This window comes from Pogona vitticeps, chromosome 2 (assembly GCF_051106095.1).
Source record: "Pogona vitticeps strain Pit_001003342236 chromosome 2, PviZW2.1, whole genome shotgun sequence".
NCBI classification, from domain to species: Eukaryota; Metazoa; Chordata; class Lepidosauria; order Squamata; family Agamidae; genus Pogona; species Pogona vitticeps.
The window spans coordinates 21,449,304-21,470,824 of NC_135784.1; the positions used below are offsets into that span (position 1 = coordinate 21,449,304).

A 21,521-nucleotide genomic window follows, 5' to 3' on the forward strand; every position below is an offset into this window, starting at 1 on the left:
TCTGCTTGGGTGCCCCCCAGATCTTTGGGAGTACAATTCCCATCTCTGAACCACTATCCTCCTTGCTTATACCTTCACTGCCTTTCCTTTCTTGCTCAAATTTCTCCAGGAGACTAGAAGCCAGAATTAACCCTTTGGGGCATAGAAAACCAGGGTAGAGAGGCCAACGTGTGTGTGTGTGGGTGGGTGTTCCTGGATGCCTAGGTTTTGACAGTAGCCAGGGGTGCATTTGCACAATTGAAACTAGTGTGCCAGCTGCGACCATTTCTTGAGAGCTCTGATCCAGCCATGGTGACACATGCCTTAGAAAGACACACTCTATGTGGGGCTGCCGACGGAAAGAGTCTGGAAAGGTCGGCAGGTCCAAAAGGCAGCAGCCAGATTGCAGACTGGAGGTGGGCACCGGGATCAAACAACTCCCCTCATTACGGCAGCTCCTCTGGCTGCCCATCAGTTTCCGGGCACAAATCAAAGTGTTGGCTTTAACCTATAAAGATCTTAAGCTGCCTTTCTATACTCATTGTTTTTAGCATTAAATATCACCTCTCAATGATGTAAGCCAACCTGAGCTTTTTTTAAGTAGAAAGGAATGCTCCTGCTGGAAAGGACCTTTGCAAAGCAAATTAATGGCCTTCCGGTTTTCCAAGCCTTAGACATTTCTTTCCTTTGAGAAGTAACAGAAGCACGGCTCATAAGCAATTGTTTAAATCAAGAATATCATGTCTGTAGAGATTTAGCAATACTGTAAAGTATACCTAAAGGAAAACTCAAGACCTTTTTATAATGGAAACATTTAATTTTTTAAAAAATGCAAAAGTGGTAAGTGCTGATGCTCCCTATGCCCAGGGAGGCAAAATAAATTAGCCTGTACAAGATTCATGGTGACTTTTTTTAAGCAAGAGGGCCAAGGCTCAGAACCCATACTCCAGGTTGAGAGAGTTACTGACAGTCAAGAGTTTTGAAGTTATTTCATTCCTATTACTCATCAACAACAGTCGAAAAATTGTTCTACATTACAACAGTGAAAAGGGGTTTTGTTACATTATCTGATGCACTGCTCATTGTTTTTTCTAATTTTCTGTAAGTTTGGGGAGGAAAAGACTCCTTACTGATAAGAAATAGTTTTTTACAAAACAGCTCTTTCAAGTAGTGTCACTTCTTCCACCACTCTTCAATCCAATTATCCCTCTTTTTAAATTCACAATTTCATTTTCCTATCTGCAACAACCTTGCAGTTTTCACTGGGAGGTCCCCTACCTAAGGAATATCCATTGGGATTGCCTCTGAAATTTAGAGTTAAATATAACTGGGAGTCCCAGCCCTAGAACACGCAAGAAATGAATGGGGTTTACTTAAGCGTAAACTCACCACTGGGCTATTGATTCAATGGACTTACTCTAAGTCAGTGGTTCTCAACCTTGGGTCCCCAGATGTATGAAATGTATAGCTTTTAATATTTTGGCTTGGAACCGATCCCCTGTGGATACCACAGTCCTCCTGTAGTACCATCCCATAATACTCAGATACTCAGACAGACTACCCGAAAAACATCTTTCTGATGCTCAAGGCATCTGTATGGCTCTTCTCCTACATCAATTCCCAGGCGATCATTCAAGTGAAGTCACTAACTGAAACATTTCCACCATGGAGGGCTTTCATATGATTGTCATGAATTCTTTCATGTTTCTTCAAATAATTTGCCACTTTGAAGCTTTTTCCACACTGAAAGCATTTGTACGGCCTCTCTCCGGTGTGAATCTTCCAGTGGCTCATCAGGTTTCCTTGCTGACTGAAACATTTCCCGCACTGAGAGCATTTGTACGGTTTCTCTCCAGTATGAATCCTCCAGTGGTTCATCAGGTTTCCTTGCTGACTGAAGCATTTCCCACACTGAGAGCATTCGTACGGCTTCTCTCCGGTATGAATGCGCTGATGGACCAGCAACCATTTTTCCTGGTAGAAGGACTTCCCACACTGAGAGCACTTATATGGTTTCGTTTCAGCTCCAGTATGGATGCCTTGGTGTCTTTTCAAGTAATTTTGTAGGCTGAAGCATTTTCCACATTGGTAACATTTGTATGGTTTAGCTCCAGTATGAAGCAGTTGATGTCTATTCAGATTTATTCTCTGACTGAAGCACTTTCCACACTGAGAGCATTCGTACGGTTTCTCTCCGGTATGAATCCGCTGATGGACCTGCAAAGCTTTTTCCTGGTTGAAGGACTTCCCGCACTGAGAGCACTTATGTGGTTTTGCTTGGGCTCCAGTATGGATGCGTTGGTGTTTTTTCAAATAATTTTCCAGGCTGAAACATTTTCCACATTGATAACATTTGTACGGTTTAGCTCCAGTATGAAGCCGTTGATGTGTATTCAAATTTTTTCTCTGACGGAAACACTTCCCACACTGAGAGCATTCATACGGTTTCTCTCCGGTATGAGATTTCTGGTGGATCACCAAACTTCTTCTCTGAAGGAAGCCTTTTCCACAATGAGAACATTTAAACAGCCTTCCCTCACTTTGAATTCCGTGACTCTCCCCACATGCAGAATCGTTAGGCTCCTCTTCTGAACGATTACGCCAATACGTGTCCAAATTATCTCCTTCCACATTTTCAAAAAATTCAGGTTTAATTTCTCCAGTTACTGCTCTCTGTTGTTTATCAGAGTATACATTTTCCTGGAATGTTCCTTCTGATGTGACACATTCATTATGGTTCTTTCTGGTATAGATCCAGTCAGGTTCTGATTTGTAAGGATATCTTTGGCCGCACTTCAGGGTTGTGGGTGTTTCCTCCCTCGTAAACATTTTGGAAGGCTGGCATACTGTATCTGTAAGATGGTCCCTGAACTCATTATGTTCCTTGTCTCTCTCTGTTGACTGATCCTCTTTCAATCCACATTCTTCCTCACCTATCTCAGTTCTCTTCAGCAGGTTTACTTCGCTTGCCGGGGCAGCAGTTCTGGGGACAACTATCGGCTCATTTCTTTCCCACTGAGGATTCTCCATCTTGACCTGCCTTCCCATCTTGTCATCTGCAAAGAAAGAATAATTTTGCTCATTCTTTGGGCTCCAGAGAAAGGTTCTGGAGCAGTGGTTCCCAACATTGAGTGCCCAGATGTTCTTGAACTACAGCTGCCAGAAATCCTGTCCAGCATAGCTAGTGGTGAAGGCTTCTGGGAGTTGTAGTCCAAGAACATCTGGGGTCCAAGGTTGAGAATCACAGTGATTTTTGTCAAATTCTTTGTGGTTTTTAAATCACAGGATGCCAAACACAATGCTTTTGATAACCCTTTTTTCATTTAAATTAAGAGTCAACTTAAAATATCTCCCTAAGAATATCTCCCTAACATTATCTCCCTAACATTAAGAGTCAACTTAAAATATCTCCCTAACATTATGTTTAAAATAAGGAGCTAATTAAGAATAAAAAAAATCCATGCATTGTCAAGGCCATTCCGACTTAGGCAACCCTTTTCAGGGTTTCCCACATAGAGAATATTCAGAAGTGCTTTACCCTTCCCTTCCTCTAGAGCAGTGGTGTCGAACTGTGGCCCTCCAGATGTTCTTGGACTTCAACTCCCAGAAGCCTTCACCACCACCTCTGCTGGCCAGGCTTTCTGGGAGTTGAAGGCCAAGAACATCTGGAGGGCCACAGTTCGACACCACTGCTCTAGAGGGTACCCTGTGACTGTGCAGCTTGCCCAAGGACACCCAGGCTGGATTTTTTGGTGCACTGATTCAGCTTGGCACACAGCGAACCCCTATGCTGACTTCTTCACTTCCAGCAATTCACCACTGAGATTTCCAGCCATGATACCTGGATCCCATTCTTCTCTGCTACCTTTTTCCTTACTTAACAACAATAATAATAAAGAGTCCAAAACCGATTCAATTCTGACACAGTTCATCGATCTGGCAGGGGTAGTAAACAAACCTGAAGGTCTGAGGGATGAAAAGAGCCAGGATCCTGCCTTCAAGGAAACGATGCATGAGGGAAAGCCAGAAGATGATGACTAATATTCATCATCCGTCTCATATTCTGCCAATATTGTTGCTTTTCAATGCAAATTAGAAGGAGAAATACGAAGGTTAAAGGTTGAAGGAACTCAACGGCAAAAAGAGCAAAAAATCTCCTTACCCAAAGAGTTGATGGTCTCGGCCTCCTCCTGCAGAACTTGCCAGGATACGGTCTGACTGCTTGGCTGGTTCAGAACCTGGTGGCTCTTGAGCAAAGATGGGCACGTTTCCTTGGCGACTATCAGCCCCTGTATAAATGGGGGGGGGGGAATGGGAGACATTTCCTTTCAGGTAAGACTTTGTTGTGGGGAAAAAAAAAGTGGCGGCTAAGACAAAAAAGAATGGAAAACCACTGACAGCAGGAAGACCACCGAAAAGCATCCATGGAACAAATTTGTGGGTGGGAAAACAAACATCGGACGCTGGGGGTGCGCGACAGGGTCCTTTTGAAGAGAAAGGTGAGGTATCCGCATTTTAAAATAAAAATATAAATAAACCCCATATTAACTAAAATGCCAACTAAAATAGCAATCCATGCAACAATTAAAAAAGGGAAAAGAAAGTCGAGCATGTAGCAATTAGACCAAGCAAAACTTTTTAAAGTAACGAACTTCATCTTATTTGCAATGGCGCTTAACAGACGACATTAAACTGGCCTAGAAGATGTGTTATAAATTTTGTTACCCTAATCCACGTTCTATGCTTTCTTAAGCAATACACAGGATCTCACCTGCCACTTCACTCTCTCAGCCCCTTCTTGGCTCACGAGGAAGTCCTCCACCAGGGCCACGGCCTGGGAACACGTGTCGGGCCCTCCCGCCCGGATCCAGCCCTGAAGGTCCGGGGGAAGGCTGGCCAGGAACTGCTCCAGGATCAGCAGCTCCAGGATCTGCTCCTTGCTGCGTCTCTCTGGCCTAAGCCACCGGTGGCAAAGCTCCTGGACTTGGCTGTGAAGCCTCCGGGGGTCTTCCACCTCCTGGCAGGAGAAGTCCCTGAAATGCTGCCGTCTCACCTCCATCCTCAGGGCATCCCTTCGCAAGATGGCAGCCTTCACTTTCCCATAATCCTCTTTGTCCTGGGCATCCAGGCTTTGAAAGACCTCTTCTGCTTCTCCACTCAGTGCTGGCAAGAGCCAGGCCACCCATTCTCTTGGAGGCCACCGACAAGCCCTGGCCACTTCCTCGAAGGAGGCCAGGAAGGCCTTGGCATCATCCCATGGGGCAGCCTCGGAGATCACGGACTTATCCCTTCTTCTAGAACTGGGCCCCAGCATCTCAAGAAACTCCTGCCAATGGGCTTCCCAGCGCTGCTGGAGCCCCTTCTCGGCTTCCTTCTTGACCTCTTGCGATCTTCCCCCACGGCCTGCCTCTGCCATAAGCTCAGCCGGGACTCAACGCGTAGCTTCTCCTCCTATCCTTCTTTGGCTTCTTTACCGCTTTTCTGTACCAACTAGAATAAGAATATTTGCAAGTGAGATCTCCTGTTGCAGAATATCTTAGAGAATAACTGAAGCCTCATAGCCTTTGGAAAAGAATATTTCTGAAAAACCAGAAAAACATTCTATCCCATTTTCTACTTTAAAGGTATGACACAGAGTAACAACCAGTGAAAATGTGTATGATCCAATGGGTAAATAATAATAATAATAATAATAATAATAATAATAATAATAATAATAATAATAATAATAATAATAATAATAATAATAATAATAATAATAATAATAATAATAATAATCTTAGAACTGCAGCCCTGGAAGAAATTAAAGGGGAAGATGGGAGTAAATTATAGGGAAGCTGAGTTATGAAATTGAATGTACAGTATTTGCGAAGGCTTTCACGGCCGGGATCTGATGGTTGCTATAGGTTTTTCGGGCTCTTTGGCTGTGTTCTGAAGGTTATTTTTCCTAAAGTTTTGCCAGTCTCTGTGGACAGCATCTTCAGAGGACAGGAGCAGTACTCTACTCGTCTTCTCCTGTCCTCTGAAAATGCCGGCCACAGAGACTTCCGAAATGTTAGGAAGAACAACCTTCAGAACACGGCGAAAGAGCCTGAAAAACGCACAACAACGATGAAGTTGAATCTTCACAGATAAAGTAAATTGTGGAACAAACAAATAATGGAAAATATGTCCATAAGGTTTAAGGAAAACTGTTATCAAGTGGTGTAGAGATATGGTATAGATATAGACTGGGAGAAGAATCCATGTGTTTCTGGAGTGAAAGGGGCAATAATAAAGGGAAAAAAATAAAGAATATGAATCTGGTCCCAAGTGGGAGGGTGGCACAGGGTTGAGAAATGAGAATATGATTAATTTTGTTCAACTTTATGTTGATTTCATGTAGTGCACTGTAAATTTGTGGTTTTATTACTTTCTTATTTATTTAAAAAAAGAACTGCAGAGCTGGAAGTGAACTTGTAGATCATCAAGTCCAGCCCTTCTCAAGGAAGCCCAGTGGGGGAAATAACCTCTGGCTCCTGAGGCCTAAACCACTGAGCGACCAAGATTGATTCTGGGTCCCATGGCAGAGCTCCTTGGTTGAGAGAAGCCAGAAGTTGGGAGTTCGATTCCTCCCTGTGCCTCCTTCGGGAACCGCCAGCCTGGGTGGTCTCGGGCAAGCTGCACCGTCCCAAGAGGGACCCCCCCAAAAAAGAAGGAAAGGATCCACCACTTCTAAGTCTCTCTCTCTCTCTGGAAACCCCTCAAAATGGCTGCCATAAATGAGAATAAATAGGGACCGTGTGGAAGAAGGCGAGTCCCCGTGGCCTGCCTGGCCAGCTTGTTGTCCGCCCTGACTCTCTCAAGGAAGCTGCTTGGGGAGCCCCCTCAGCCAGTGGGGTCACCTCCGCAGTCCTGGTAAAGGCACACATCTCTGCGAAACCCTGCGTTTTTACTCGCAAGGAAGTCGGCCTCCCAACTCCGGGCAAAGAAATGCCTGCCAGAGTTTCCCGGTTGGGGGGGGGGGACCAAAAAAAGGGGGGCGAAAACGCCTCTCCAGTCCCCACTGGCGCCTCTCTGGGCCTTTCGGAGCCTCCCTGTGTCATTAAAGATCCTACCGGAAGCGACGAGGAGGCTTGTGTGATTCGGTCGGCTGGCTCGTGTGTTGTCTCTTCCTCTTTCCCTCTCAGCTCCTTAGCTTCGTCGGGGGTGGCCACCCGAAGCTCCGAACCTAACCGGGAAGGTGGCCCCTTCCTGGGCTTTGGAGATGGGGAGGCGGTGGCTCCTCCCTGCGGCGGAAATCCCCGCCTTTCCTCTCGCCTTCCTCCTCCTCTTCCTGGGGGGGGGGGGGAGAAAAGCCTTCCAGGCTTCACACGGGCGCCCCCTCTTGGGCGACGCCATCGTTACATCTTCCCGCCCTTCTCCCTCATATTTAACCAAACAGGTGCAAAACTCACATACACACATAGATCGGCTTCACAAACTAAAGCCTTTGTGACTTAATGAAAGTATGGTGCGCGGCCTGAAGAAGATAAATGATCATCGAAAGCTAACTGCTTGTTTGCTTGATATTTTTGCTTGCTCTGTTTTTTTACAGGGGTCTATTAAAGGTATCCCTTGCTCCTGCATTGAGAGAAAACCATGTTTACCCCCCTTCTCAGTTCTCAGTTGGCGACAGAGTTAATCAAATGGGTCAGAGTGAGACCTTAAGGGCCAATTCATAAGAAAGGTGTGGACCCTCTGGAGAACTAGAAGCCATTCTCTGTGAATCTCTGTACTTCTGCTACGCAGAACAAAGGGATTTTACCAAAAATTCAAAATTCTGCACCAAGTAAGAACCGCAAAACTAAGCAGGGAAAGAAACCATCTCCTTCGGCCAATATTTTGACTGAAACATTTTGCCCTGAAGAGTTTTTTGACTTATGGCAATTAGCAAGGATACTGTTTTTGTCTCCACACTTTGACTGCCTATTCTTGCATGTTCCGCTCCTCTTGAAAATATTGAGGAGAACAAGAATGGGCCCATTGTAACATTTCATGGAATATTCTTTTTTTTTTAATTGACCAAAGAGACAGACATTTTTACGGAGAGTATGCCACCTCACAGAATTCCTCTATTTCACAACAGCTAACATTAGGAACAAAAAGTCCTTTTCTCTGGAAGGGGCCCACGAGGGCTAGACTTCTCCCTTCCATTTGGCAGGTTGATTAACAGCACAGCTTGAGGGGGAAAAATTACTTTTGGGGGTTCCAGTTTGTATACTTTGTTTAAGTGGGTTCAGCCTGAGTCCTGCCTGTGGGGGGGGGGATTCTGGAAACTGTCATCCAAACTCACCCTGGTTAATGGATATAAACCATGGGAACTGGCTGATCCCCGTTCTCGTACAAATGAAGTGGGACACCTCGTTTCACACTGAAAATGACTGAGGGTGGGTGGGATCCGAAGAAGAAGCAAGCAGATCCTGTCCGACAGAGTTAATCAGTGCCCGGCGGTGCTTCCTCCTCCTCCTCTTCATCCTGCTTTAGCCACCTTGGCTCTGGAGGCTGCCTGGGCTCGCCTTGCAAACTTTGCTCCTCTGTCATGGTGGGGGTAGCTGCTGCTGCTGAGTGTGCCTTTTTTTTGAGGGGGGCCCTCACAGGAAGGTTGCTGGACCCCTGTGTATGTGTGCATGCGCACCTGTGGGAATCCCCGCCCCGCTCTGTTTAGTTTTGCGGGTCCTGGTGGGGGCTTTTTCTCCTTTGGCAAGGCAAATTCTGTGAGGGTTTTTATTTTAATTTTATGTTTTGCCCCCCCCCCCGGCTAGGTGGTCGCCAGCGCTTCCTCCTCCGCTTCTTTGTCCTGCTGCTGCTGCTTGTGGTGGTAGTGAAGAAGGAGCCGGAGGGGGTTGTGGCCAGTGAGGAGGGCTCACGCGCCTGTCCTCCTCCTCGCCCCAGCAGGGCTAAGGAAAGTCCTGGGCGGCTTCCTCGGGCTCTTGCTCCGCTTGGCAGAAAATCTCACGCGGCCCAGCCTCACCCAGATTCTGCCTCCAGCGGTCCCCAGGTAAATTGAGTTTGAGACCCCTGCATACAGTATATTCACAAAGGCTTTCACTGTCCTCTGAAGATGCCAGCCATAGAGACTGGTGAAACGTTAGGAAGAACAACCTTCAGAACACAGCCAAAGAGCCTGAAAAACCCATAACATCCGCTACTGTATAAAGTATATTGTATGATCTCTGACTCTGTCTAGTGGCCAGTTCCATTAATTACACAGTGGAAATATGTATCTCAAAAGAAAAATACTACAGTACTCACAAAAGTGAGTACACCCCCTCACATTTCATAAATATGAACCCGGACAAGATGGAGGTCTTGAGGGTGGGTGGCCCTCCCGTCAGTGGCATAGGTGACTCCCTACCTTTTGGAGGGACGACCCTTGCCGCAAAGAGTGAGGTCCGCAGCTTGGGGATACATCTGGACCCGGCGCTAACCATGGAAACCCAGGTGGCGTCCGTGGTCCATTCCGCCTATTTTCATCTATGGCGGATTGCCCAGCTGCTGCCATATCTTGATCGGGGGGCCCTCACTACTCTAGTCCATGTGCTCGTAATCTTGAGATTAGACTATTGTAATGCACTCTACGTGGGGCTGCCTTTGAGGCTGATGCGGAAGCTTCAGATGGTCGAGAATGCAGCAGCTAGGCTTATTAGTGGGGTGAGAAAATTTCAGCATATCTCCCCCACTCTGGCTGCACTGCACTGGTTACCTATTCGTTTCCGCATCGACTTCAAAGTGTTAACGATCACATATAAAGCCCTAAACGATTTGGGACCTCAATATTTGGCAGATTGCCTCCTCCCGCCCAGGGCTACCCGAATCATCCAACAAAGCCAGCAGGGGCGGCTGAGGAGACAGACGCCGAGGGAGGCCCGGAAGGAGAAAACAAGAAACCGGGCCTTCTCGACGGTCGCCCCTCGGCTGTGGAACACGCTCCCCACTGAAATTCGGCTGGCACCCTCGCTGGGTGTTTTCAAAACTCAACTAAAAACCTGGTTATTCAAACAGGCCTTCCCCCCAGTCAAGTAAGTAATTTTTTCTTTTTCTTTTTTCCCCCTCTTGTTTCTTGACTTTTGCCATCTTGTATTATATATGTTATACTGTATGCTGCTTTAATGCGTTTTAACTTATGTAAGCCGCCCTGAGTAGACGTTGTCTAGAGGGACGGGGTAAAAATCGAATAAATAAATAAATAAAATAAATATTTTAGTATATCTTTTAATGTGATGCCTCATGGTATCACATATTCTGTGATATACTGGACATAGGTATTTCTGGGTATTTTATTTAGTATTTTCATCCAGCAGATAAATGAATCAGCGGATACTGATCCCGTGGATGGGGGTGTGTCCTACTCTTCTATATTCTCTCTGTTTTGGCTACTCAAATGTCCAAATAAATCACCACTCTTTTAGAACCTTCTCCCATCAAGGTTCTTTCCTCTCTGGGTTTTTTTAACCTGCACTCAGGCATGGGTTTTGTAGAGGTTGTTCTTCATACAGTAAGTTTACTGGGACACTTTTTATTGTATATTTTGTTTAAAAACTCATAGCTATTTTTATTCATTGAGGTTTAAAGAGTGCCAGTTAAAATGATTTGATCCAAAACAGATTTACTTATATAGAAACGCTGACAAAGCTAAATAGGTTTTTCCATTGCTTATTCATACAGTAATCAGATATTTGTGCTCTGGGTGCAGAATTTAATTAATTCAGGGTATAACGGTTATCTCAGTTTGAAAGAAAAATTTAAATTACCGGTAAATTAAAATTGAAAAAAAAAACTCAAAGCAGTATCTGCTAGTGGCTGTGAGGCAGTGAGCATGAAACAACCAATACAATTTGCACTGATAGAGGAGTTCACATATGCCAAAATGATTCAAAATACATCAACTTGACCTCCGAGTTAAGATAAACGACCATCTGCCAACCCAGTAAAATAGTTTGCTTTTGATAAAAACAAACAAGCCACAATTCATGGACAAAAAACCATCAGCACTTTTATGTAGTCGCCTTAAAATAAAATGATTTAAATCATGCTAAACCCAATTCAAATGATTTAAATCATACTAAACTCCACACTTTAAGTGGAGATGAGTATTTGTTGCTAATGAAGAGATTAAAGAGTTGGAAAAGGGGGAATTTGTGGCAAGAGAACCAGGCGGCAGACCACTTAAGAGAGTGTTGGGTATGAGATAGAGATGGGCACGGACCCCCAGCGTGACAGTTTGTGCTGGTTCAGAAAAAGTCCAATCAGGTTTCCACATTTCAATGGCCCGCCCCCTCTGGGAGGCACCCAGTCAGAAGCAGCCCCCTGGTTTCCCTGCTCCGCCTCCTCTGGGCGCTGCCTCTGAGGGGGCACATGCTGGAGGGGACGGGGATGAATTGGAGGTTCGTGCCCATCTCTGATTAGATGTTCCCAATGATTTCACACCACGGCCCTTTGGTTAAAAACCAAAGGGTTCTACTGAGCACAGATGAGAGAACCTGTCAATGTCAGTCACAGAGGCTCGAACACTTTATCCCCTGCATCTTTTGGAACAAGAAATGTCTTGCATTCAGAGGTTTTGTAATGTCTTGGCCCACTGGGTCCTCTGATGCCTGCTCAAGATGTCTCTCTGAGAAAGGTTTTCCCCACACTCAACACACCGGAAGAGTTTCTCCCCTGTGTGGATCCTCTGATGATCCTTCAGGTGTTCTCTCCGGCTGAAGATCTTCCCACAGTCAGGACATTCATACAGTTTCTCTCCCGTGTGAATCCTCCGGTGGCGCTTCAGATCACTGCACTGATTGAAGCGCTTCCCGCCCTGAGAACATTTGTACGGTTTTTCTCCGGTGTGAATTCTCTGGTGTCTTTTCAACACTTCTCTAAAAGTAAACATTTTCCCACACTGAGAGCATTAATGGAGTTTCCCTCCCGTATGAAGCTGCTGATGGTTCATCAAATGTTCTCTCCATCAGAAACATTTCCGACAGTAAGAACATTCATATGGTCTCTCTCCGGTATGAATCCGCTGGTGTAACGGTTCTTTCTGACTGAAGCATTTCCCACACTGAGAGCATTCAAAGGGTTTATCTGAAATATGAATCACTTGGTGTCTCTTCAGATCTCCTCTCTGACTGAAACATTTCCCACACTGAGGGCATTTCCCACACTGAGGCTAGAATATTTTCCTAGATCAAGCGAAAACTGAGCAGCAAAAAGTCTAGATTTAGCTCAGTTAGCCTTCATAGTCTGTTCTTAGCATATTACGCAGAATCATTTTAAAAATTTAAAAAAAAATGACAAAAGCATTGTGCCCCCTTAAAGGTGAAGTGCTCTGTTTGAATGTGAGCTTTCGTGGGTCAAGTTCACCTCCTGAGACCTAAGAGTTGGATGACATGGCAGATATTTTACAGGGGCCCAAAATAAAGAGACTGTTTTTTTGACACCAGTTGGTGACGGTATGGCACTGACTTTTCATGAGCTTGATGGATTTCCACTCTATTCTAATATGAATAATGTCAGAATATTAATATTCTGTAAATCCAAATAGTAATCATTCGAATGGACAGCAACTCTTTACAGGGTTTTTTTAGGTAGAGAATATTCAGAAGTGGTTTCCCATTCCCTTTTACTGGGGGTATTTCTGGGACTGCAAAACTTGCCCAGGGCTGGCTCTTTTCCCGAGAGGTGCAGTGAGAATTGAACTTCGGGCCTCTGACTCCACAGCCAGAAACCTAAGCTACTGAGCTATCCAGCCACTGTTTGACAAGTCTAGAGAATCAGCTTACAGTCTCTGATCAGAGTGAACTGTCTAGGGAGTCAGTCCATCTCGTATCTGGCCTTCCTCTTTTCCTGCTGCCTTCCATGCTTCCCAACATGATTGTCTTTTCTGGAGAAATCTGCCTTCTTGTGATGGGCCCCAAATAGGACCGCCTCAGATTCAAAAGTTAAAACAGGTAATTTGAAACAGTTTTATGGAGATATCTTTGATTAGCCCCAACTGTCCTTAATGATACACTTGTTTTGAGGTGATCTATATATCGCACCTTACTTTCTCAATCTATTAAAAAAAGGATGGCAAAAAAAGGGTATGAGGAGCAACAGTACTGGTGAGAAACGCTTTGCCATTTTTTTTCGTCCACACAAACCCTGAAGTTTTTTTTAAAGGGTTTTCCACTTTAAACACCTTTTGCTTTTTAAATTACCAGAAAAAATCACAACTTTTAATAGCTAAAACAATCATTGTTATGACGTACTTGGTGCTTGCATTAACAGGGCAGTATATTATTAAAATAAATAAATAAGTAAAAAAAAACTATATAGCAGTATACCAGGCAAATATGGAATAACTCTATTATCGTGAGTTGGAAACTAAAAAGAGTAAAATACTGAAGACCATAGTGCCACACACCCCAAACTTAATTTTCTTGCAGGAGACTCATGAACTCTGGCATGAATATTATCACACAGAAACTCTGGGGAATAAATCTGGGCTGTAGGTCTTCCTAGACAAGGAGCATGACAGTAATCTTGTCCAAAAATTATTGAATTAAACTAAAACCTGTAATAAGGGATTCTGAGAGGGGATTTGTGTTTGTAAAAGGAAGGAGATAAACACATACCACTATATCACAAATATGTCCACATTACAATCAACTGGAATTTGTGACAATGATAATAAAAAAGCTAACTCCTTTTGCTGTGGGAGGTATTTATTATATGGGGTGATAATGTACTATGAGCTTGATTACTGTTGCCATCCAGCAGAAGACACTAGCTAGAACAGAGGAGGCTTCACATTTAATATATGGAGAATAAGAGAGGCAGAACCACAGAGATCTGTTTTCCTTGCGCTTCCTTAGTATACAGGTACTTCCCTCCCACCCTCCATTTCTTCTCCTCTCTGTCTGATCTGGCCAGGAAAAGTTCTTTGAAGTTCGAAAATTGTGACTTCCCTTTTGAACATTAGCTTGTGGCAAGATTAACATGTCACAGGGAAAGCTGATTGTAGGGAAAACAGATTTGTCCTAGTATTACCTATTGGATTTAATCGGATGGCTAGCTTACAAATGGCTGGCTGTCTAAGCAAACACAGACCGCGTGCCTCTTAGTACCCTGCGGAATAGACAGCCTATGAACCAGAAATCTTTCACAAGGTGGTTAAACCCTAGTTTACCCTCCAGGCAGTCATTCCTAGAAACACAAAGGGAAAAACCTTAACCTAGACAGAAAGTACTCAACCAGATCTCTCCAAAGCCCTTGTATGGTATGCATTTAAAATGTTGCCTTTTCACAGAAGTTCACTTTTTGCTTGTTATTGCTGGAGATGTTCTGGAGTAAAAGACACATTTCTGGGTTTGTGGCATAATTGGGCTACAATCACAGATTTTTGGAAGCAAATTAGCAAGTACTGCAGGAACACCCACCATCTGAGGGATCCGTATTGGCTGATTCACTTATCCACTGCCTGAAAATGCTGGTTTTTTAAACCCCAGAAATAGCTTTTTATACGTATTTCCAGGGAGTATTTACTGCTAGAGGGAGCCAGAGACCATGCAATGTACGTATAGCATTCAAGGCTTCCATGTTTTTCGGTATGGGGAGGGGGGACACTTGGAACCAATTCCCCATGGATACCACAGTCTTACTGCAGCCAAAAATTAAGCAACTTAATCTTTTGGACCTTGACGATGACGAATTATCAGAAGAAGAAAAAAAAAATGGCCCTGAAAAACACTTCCACAAAGACCTCTCTTGGTTGCTATCGGCAACCAGACTGGTCGTTGCCTATACTGTAACTGGAAATGGATGCAAAACCTCATGATAAATTCTTGACGAAAGTGAATCAGGGCTGGGGCTGGGAGGTGCCAGCACAGCTGGGAAAGATTTATTTATTTATTTATTTATTTATTTAATTTATATGCCGCCCACTCTACCCAAAGGTCTCTGGGTGGCTTACAACAATTGATCTCATAGAAGAGGGAGGCATAAAGAGAAAGAAAAATCAACACATTCACAGTAGTTTGTTATCCCTTTATCATCCATTTTGATAAGAATTTTATTGTCCATTTTGATCAATCCACCGCAACATCAGCTGAAAGTCCTGAAATATTTATTATGACACTTTTCGGCTCAAGGGAAACCAAGAAATAATACATATGGCAAAAATGGAAGGTTAATTAGTCCTTTGGATTTGATGAAAGTCCGCTCAGTTTTACCTCTACATCCCCTGAATCCACCTTTTGTCCCACGCCTGCTCTAGAGGTTAATCTCATAACTTCTGCATAATTTGGAAATAAATTTTAAAAAGTTAGGAAAAAGAAAAAAATAATAGCCAAAAATTAGAATATCAAACCTCACATTTCTGTCATGTTGGAACATGGTTGTCGATTGGGAAGAGCTAAATATTTGAAGACTAGATTTTGAACTCATCATCATCATCTGATTCGTCACCCACCTTCATAACTGGGTGGTGAACTACAACTGTAATCATGCCAATCAGCCAAGCCACCGCTGTTCCTCCAATAAAGATGCAGAAGGTAATTAAACCAAGGAGAAGTAAATCCGTTATTGCAACATGCAGAAGGCAATCATGATGAATCTCATCTTCTGCACTAAAGACTGGCCAGCCTTCAACTTTTGGTGGTGTTTTGCAGGTGATTTGCTCTTGATCTGCAGGGAAGAAATATGTAGAAATCATTCACAAGTGGGGTTACCAGACGTCCGGCAAAAGGAGGACATGTCCTCCTTTTTAACCTAATGTCTTGCATCCGTCAGGCAAAGATAAAAACCTTTAAAATGTCTGGCTTTTGAATATGTTATAATTTTGGATGGGAGGGGGAGAGGTGGAAGGGCCCCTCTCTCTCCCCATTATCTGCCGCTGGCACCGGAGCACAGCCCTTGCCCCCTCCCGTCATGGCAGTGGCTGCTTGGCGTTCTGCCATGCCCACCCCAGCCCATGTGGAGCCCAGAAAGGCAGTGCGAGCAGAGCGCCACCTGCCAAGCCAGGCAGGAGCAAGCAGTGTCCGAGCGCATCGATGGGAAGGCGAGCGCCCAGACTGTATGTGTTCAAAGTCCCTTTTGGGGACTCCCACACTCCCCAGCCCTGAACCTATGACCCTCAGAGGAGGAGAGGCTGCCTCGTTCAGCTTTGCCTGGAGCTGCTTTCCCCTTGCCTGTGCCGGAGCCTTGTTTGGGTGTCCAGATTAGCAAGGTGGCCTCTGAGACCTTGCAGAGTGCGAGCAGCTGGGGGATCCTGCAGCCGGGCCAGGGTGAGTTCAGGTTTATTTGCTTTGGTCCCATTCAGAGGCTTCTTCATAGATCCCCTTCCTGTTTGTTAAATGAAACATTCAATACGTCCTCCTCTGTCCTCTTTTTGTCTTTCTATGTCCTCCTTTTGGTACCCATGTATCTGGCAACCCTAGTCACAGGCCATGTTTAAAACATTGCTGGTTCTCAGGAAAAGGATTTTCAGATTTTTCTGAATTACGAGTACCTAAGTAACAAATATCTACCCACAGACATCTTACAAACACTTGAATGTGAACACCTAGGGGAAATCTGGAAAGCTTTTCAGCTTAGGTTGGCCTTCTCGGCCTAGCTTCATACTCAGAAAGACAGCTCCCAGCAAGCACCGGGGCAGAAACAGGAAGCTTGGGTGGATCTAGACCGAGCTAGGCCTCAAGAGATTTGATCTTTTAAAAAGCTGTATTATCTGCCATTCGCTGGTCTGCCAATGCATTAAAGACGATTGAAGCTGACAGTTGCCTTTTAGTACAAACAAAGGGATAAAAAAAAGGCCAAGGAATATTGCCAAGGAAGAAACCCTATAAAACATCGGTGTAATGTATCCTTAGGTATGGGATGAATTTATAACAGAAAGATTTGGATGTCCCGGACAACCCAGATAGTGTGGTTGCTGACCTAGAGACAGACATCCTGGAGAGTGAAGTCAAGTGGCCTTAGAAAGCATGGCTAACAACAAGGCCAGTGGAGGTGATGGCATTCCAGTTGAACTATTTAAAGTCTTACAAGATGATGCTGTTAAGGTGCTACACTCAATATGGCAGCAAATTTGGAAAACTCAGCAGCATCCAGAGGATTGGAAAAGATCAGTCTACATCCCAATCCCAAAGAAGGGCAGTGCCAAAGAATGCTCCAACTACCGTACAATTGCACTCATTTTACATGCTAGCAAGGTTATGCTCAAAATCCTCCAAGGTAGGCTTCAGCAGTATGTGGACCGAGAACTCCCAGAAGTACAAGCTGGATTTCGAAGGGGCAGAGGAATTAGAGACCAAATTGCTAACATGCGCTGGATTATGGAGAAAGCCAGAGAGTTCCAGAAAAATACCTACTGTACTTCTACTTCGTTGACTACACAAAAGTCTTTGACTGTGTGGACCACAGCAAACTATGGCAAGTTCTTAAAGAAATGGGAGAGCCTGACCACCTTATCTGTCTCCAGAGAAATCTATATGTGGGACAAGAAACAGAACTGGATATGTAACAACTGATTGGTTCAAAATTGGGAAAGGAGTATGGCAAGGCTGTATATTGTCTCCCTGCTTATTTAACATTTATTATATGCACAATACATAATGCGAAAGGCTGGACTGCAGCAACCCCAAACCTGAATTAAGATTGCTGGAAGAAATATCAACAACCTCCAAAATGCAGATGATACCACTCAGATGGCAGAAAATGAGGACGAATTAAAGAATCTCAATGAGGATGAAAGAAGAGAGTGCAAAAAACGGTCTGAAACGCAACATCAAAAAAACTAAGATCATGGCCACTGGTCCCATCACCTCCTGGCAAACAGAAGGGGAAGATATGGAGGCAGTGACAGATTTTACTTTCCTGGGCTCCATGATCACTGCAGATTGTGACAGCAGTCACAAAATTAAAAGACGCTTGCTTCTTGGGAGGAAAGCGATGACAAATCTCGACAGTATCTTAAAAAGCAGAGAAAGCTCCTTGCCGACAAAGGTACGCATAGTCAAAGCTATGGTTTTTCCGGTACTGAAGTATGGAAGTGAGAGCTGGACCATAAAGAAGGCTGACCGCCAAAGAATTGATGAATTGTGGTGCTGGAGGAGACTCCTGAGAGCCCCCTGGACTACAAGGAGAACAAACCTATCAATTCTGAAGGAAATCAACCCTGAGTGCTCACTGGAATGACAGATCCTGAAGCTGAGGCTCCAATACTTTTGCCATCTCATGAGAAGAGAAGACTCCCTGGAAAAGACGCTGATGTCGGGAAAGACTGAAGGCAAGAGGAGAAGGGGAGGACAGAGGATGAGATGGTTGGACAGTGTCACTGAAGCTACCAACATGAATTTGACCCAACTCCAGGAGGCAGTGGAAGACAGGAGGGCCTGGTGTGCTCTGGTCCATGGGGTCACAAAGAGTCGGACACGACTGAATGACTAAGCAACAATGTGGGATGGATGCCAAGGATTGATCAGTGGCTGGAATCCTGTTGTACAGTTCCCCATGGGCAACAAGAGATTATGATATAATTATTGTTAAATGGCCCTGGATTAAAGGCAAATCGCAGCTAAAAATGATTTTGGGGTGCATGCAAAATGAGGTCACCTGCTCACTGAAATAGCTAGATGAAACCTTTATTAAGAGGCTTTATTAAGAGCCTAGATGAAGCCTTTATTAAGAGCCTTGATCCTCTATCACTGTTATCTCTGCTCTGCATGCGGAGCTGTGCAACAGGATAGCACCCAACGTGTATGAACTGAAGAGACAACCCACATAGAACTATGAAGAGAAGAAGTATTAATTAGGTATTAGATATTTTAAATTCATGGACTGCAGCCCCCCCCCCCGAAGTCTACAGGAATTCCCCCAGTGCACAGACTTCTGGGGGGTTTTAATGAAGAAAACAAAGCCCTGACAGGCAATTTCAACTTTTTGCGCTAATTAATGCAGATTCTGGCTGCCATTTTCATTCTGTGCAGAAGGGAAAACAAATGATCATGGCTACTGTGGGACCTGCAAAGGATCATGGGTGTGGTACTCACTGCCGATTAGGCTCTGTGCCGGAAACCTGTTTTAAACAACCTGTATTTAAAAGGTTAAATCCCATAATCCCTTGCTGTTCCCACAGAGCCTATCTCTGTCTACCCATTTTCCCTGTGTTCTCCACGGGACAAACAAAATGGCTGCCAGAATCCGAATGTACCAGCTGCAAGAACCTGAAAACACCTGTCAGGGCCAGAGATGGGCATGAACCCGCTGGTTCAGCAGTTCGTGCCAGCTTGTTTACCAGCCAAACGGGAGTTTGGCACTTCCAGGCCCCACCTCCTTCAGCAGACACCCAATCAGAGGTAACACTCTGGCTTCCCTGCCCCGCCTCCTCTGAGTACCGCTTTCTGGAAGAGGCAGGGCTTGGAAGCACCAAACATTTATTCAGTCAGTAAACGAACCAGCATGAAACACTGAAATGGCGGATCCTGTCCATCTCTAGTCATTACTAACTACTTTGATTAACACACCCCCTCTGTCCCCCCGGACAGGCCTGGGGAATTCCTGCAAACGTTTGGATGGCTGTCGTCCACAAACTTCAAAAATCCCGTGCCTAGCATTCCTCACACAGAATGGGCTTCACCTATTAATTCAATCCGAGGCTTCGCGTGGCCATGCCCACGTATGGTCTGCCGTAGCCAATTGGAGAATTCCAGAAAGGTGCAGTTACAATCCCAGGGGTTCCCCTTGATTCCCAAAGTATGAAGGTCGTTGAGGTGGTCAAACGTGTTCACCGTCAGGGTGTCTAAGCCGCAGAAGCTGGCGTCTAGGTATCTCAGGATTGGGACCGGGACAAAGGCATCCTCGTGGATCTTCTTTATCATTGGGTTCGAGGAGATGTTGAGCAACACCAGCCTGGGGAGCTGGGAGAAAGTTCGGGATAAGATGTCCGTCAGCCGGTTGTGACTGAGATCCAGGTAGGCCAACTTCTCAGAGGCTGGAAAGCTCGTGTCTCCGTCGAGTTCAATCAGGTTGTGACTGCAGTCCAGATAGACCAGTTCATGGAGATAAGTGATTTCCAAAGGTGGTATCGATTTGAAGTAATTGTTGGTCAGAATCAGCTCCCTGGTTGTCAGAGGAAATGAATCAGGGACATGGTCTAACCCTTTGCCTTGACAGTTCACTTTCAGGTTCAAGCAGGAGCACTCCAGAGGACAGCTCCAACCCATATGGTTCCAGTTTACACCGATTAGAAAGACCAACCCCAACGCTAAAGTAGAGTAAGATGATGGCAACAGCAGAGGCCCCATCTCAAACACCTGTCTTCTGGATGGATGAGGACAGCCTGCTTTTAAACCTCACAAGTGAAGAAGGACCTGTTTCTTGTTGATCAGACCCATGTCATCTCAGTGGTTGGCCTGTGAGCTTTATGACATCACCAGTGGAGGACCCAATTGACAGAACTCTGCTCCATTCATTTTTCTTAATTATTTTTTACCATCCTCCACATTAACGATGTTCCTCTACCATCCTGCAATTCAAAAAGAGACAGGAACCAATCCTGAGAGAGAGAGAGAGAAGACTAATAGAAAGCTTGTCTCGCTGACCCCCATTAACCACCACCTATCATGGAAGAGTTTGAATTGTGGTGCTGGAGGAGGCTCTTGAGAGTCCCCTGGACTACAAGGAGAACAGACCTATACATTTTGAAGGAAATCAACCCTGAGTACTAACTGGAAGGACAGATCCTGCAGCTCAGGCTCCAATCCTTTGGCCATCTCATGAGAAGAGGAGACTCCCTGAAAAAAGACCCTGATGGTGGGAAAGTTTGAGGGCAAGAGGAGAAGGGGACGACAGAGGATGAGATGGTTGGACGGTGTCATCCAAGCGACCAACGTGAATTTAACCCAACTCCGGAAGGCAGTGGAAGACAGGAGGGCCTGGTGTGCTCTGGTCCATGGGGTCACGAAGAGTCGGACACGACTTAACAACTAAACAACAACAGTCATGGAAGGGATGTGGCTTGCAGCTTATCTCATGGGAAGGAGACCTTTAAGGCCAAGCCAATGGATTCCGATACCCACTAATGGGAAACATGATTTCAGGTGTGAAAAGTCTTCTCCAACATTCAAGAGAACTTGAAGCCTGACTGGCTGACCATCTGGAAGGGTTTAGATCAGGACACGTAATGTGTACAACAGGGGTTCAGAAGTTACTTTAGTGACTTTAGCTTAACCCTGAAGAGATGCTATGCTCAGCTAGCTGTTCCTCCGTGCCTTGTCATGGAGATGCACTCTTTGCATGCCTCCGGGCCATGCTGACTTCTATGCTTCTTTGTGAGTATTAGATAGAATAGTTTAGCTTGTATGTTTGTTTTCTAGTGCATTGTGTTGGTTGCCTTAGCTTTTTCTGACGTCTTTCCGCTTTATGTACTTTTTAAAACCTTTTACATAATTTAATCTATTTACTTTCTCCAATAAAATATATTAAAAAATTTCCCCAACAAACTGTTTGGGTTTTTATCTCAGAGGGTTTGTGGTGGTCTTGCCCTTGACCCTCTA

At 44.9% G+C, this 21,521-nt stretch overlaps 1 protein-coding gene across 1 annotated transcript; it reads right to left on the reverse strand.

Annotated features, from left to right (window-relative positions):
* Positions 1 to 775: 775 nt before the first annotated feature.
* Positions 776 to 7,290, reverse strand: LOC110070962 (uncharacterized). The gene is made up of 4 exons (XM_078388340.1): positions 7,077 to 7,290; positions 4,751 to 5,469; positions 4,142 to 4,268; positions 776 to 3,035 (listed from the first exon to the last, which is right to left on the reverse strand). The coding sequence occupies exons 2-4, from the start codon at positions 5,393 to 5,395 to the stop codon at positions 1,612 to 1,614; spliced, it is 2,196 nt and encodes a 731-aa protein (XP_078244466.1). The 5' UTR covers positions 5,396 to 5,469; positions 7,077 to 7,290; the 3' UTR covers positions 776 to 1,611.
* Positions 7,291 to 21,521: the final 14,231 nt, after the last annotated feature.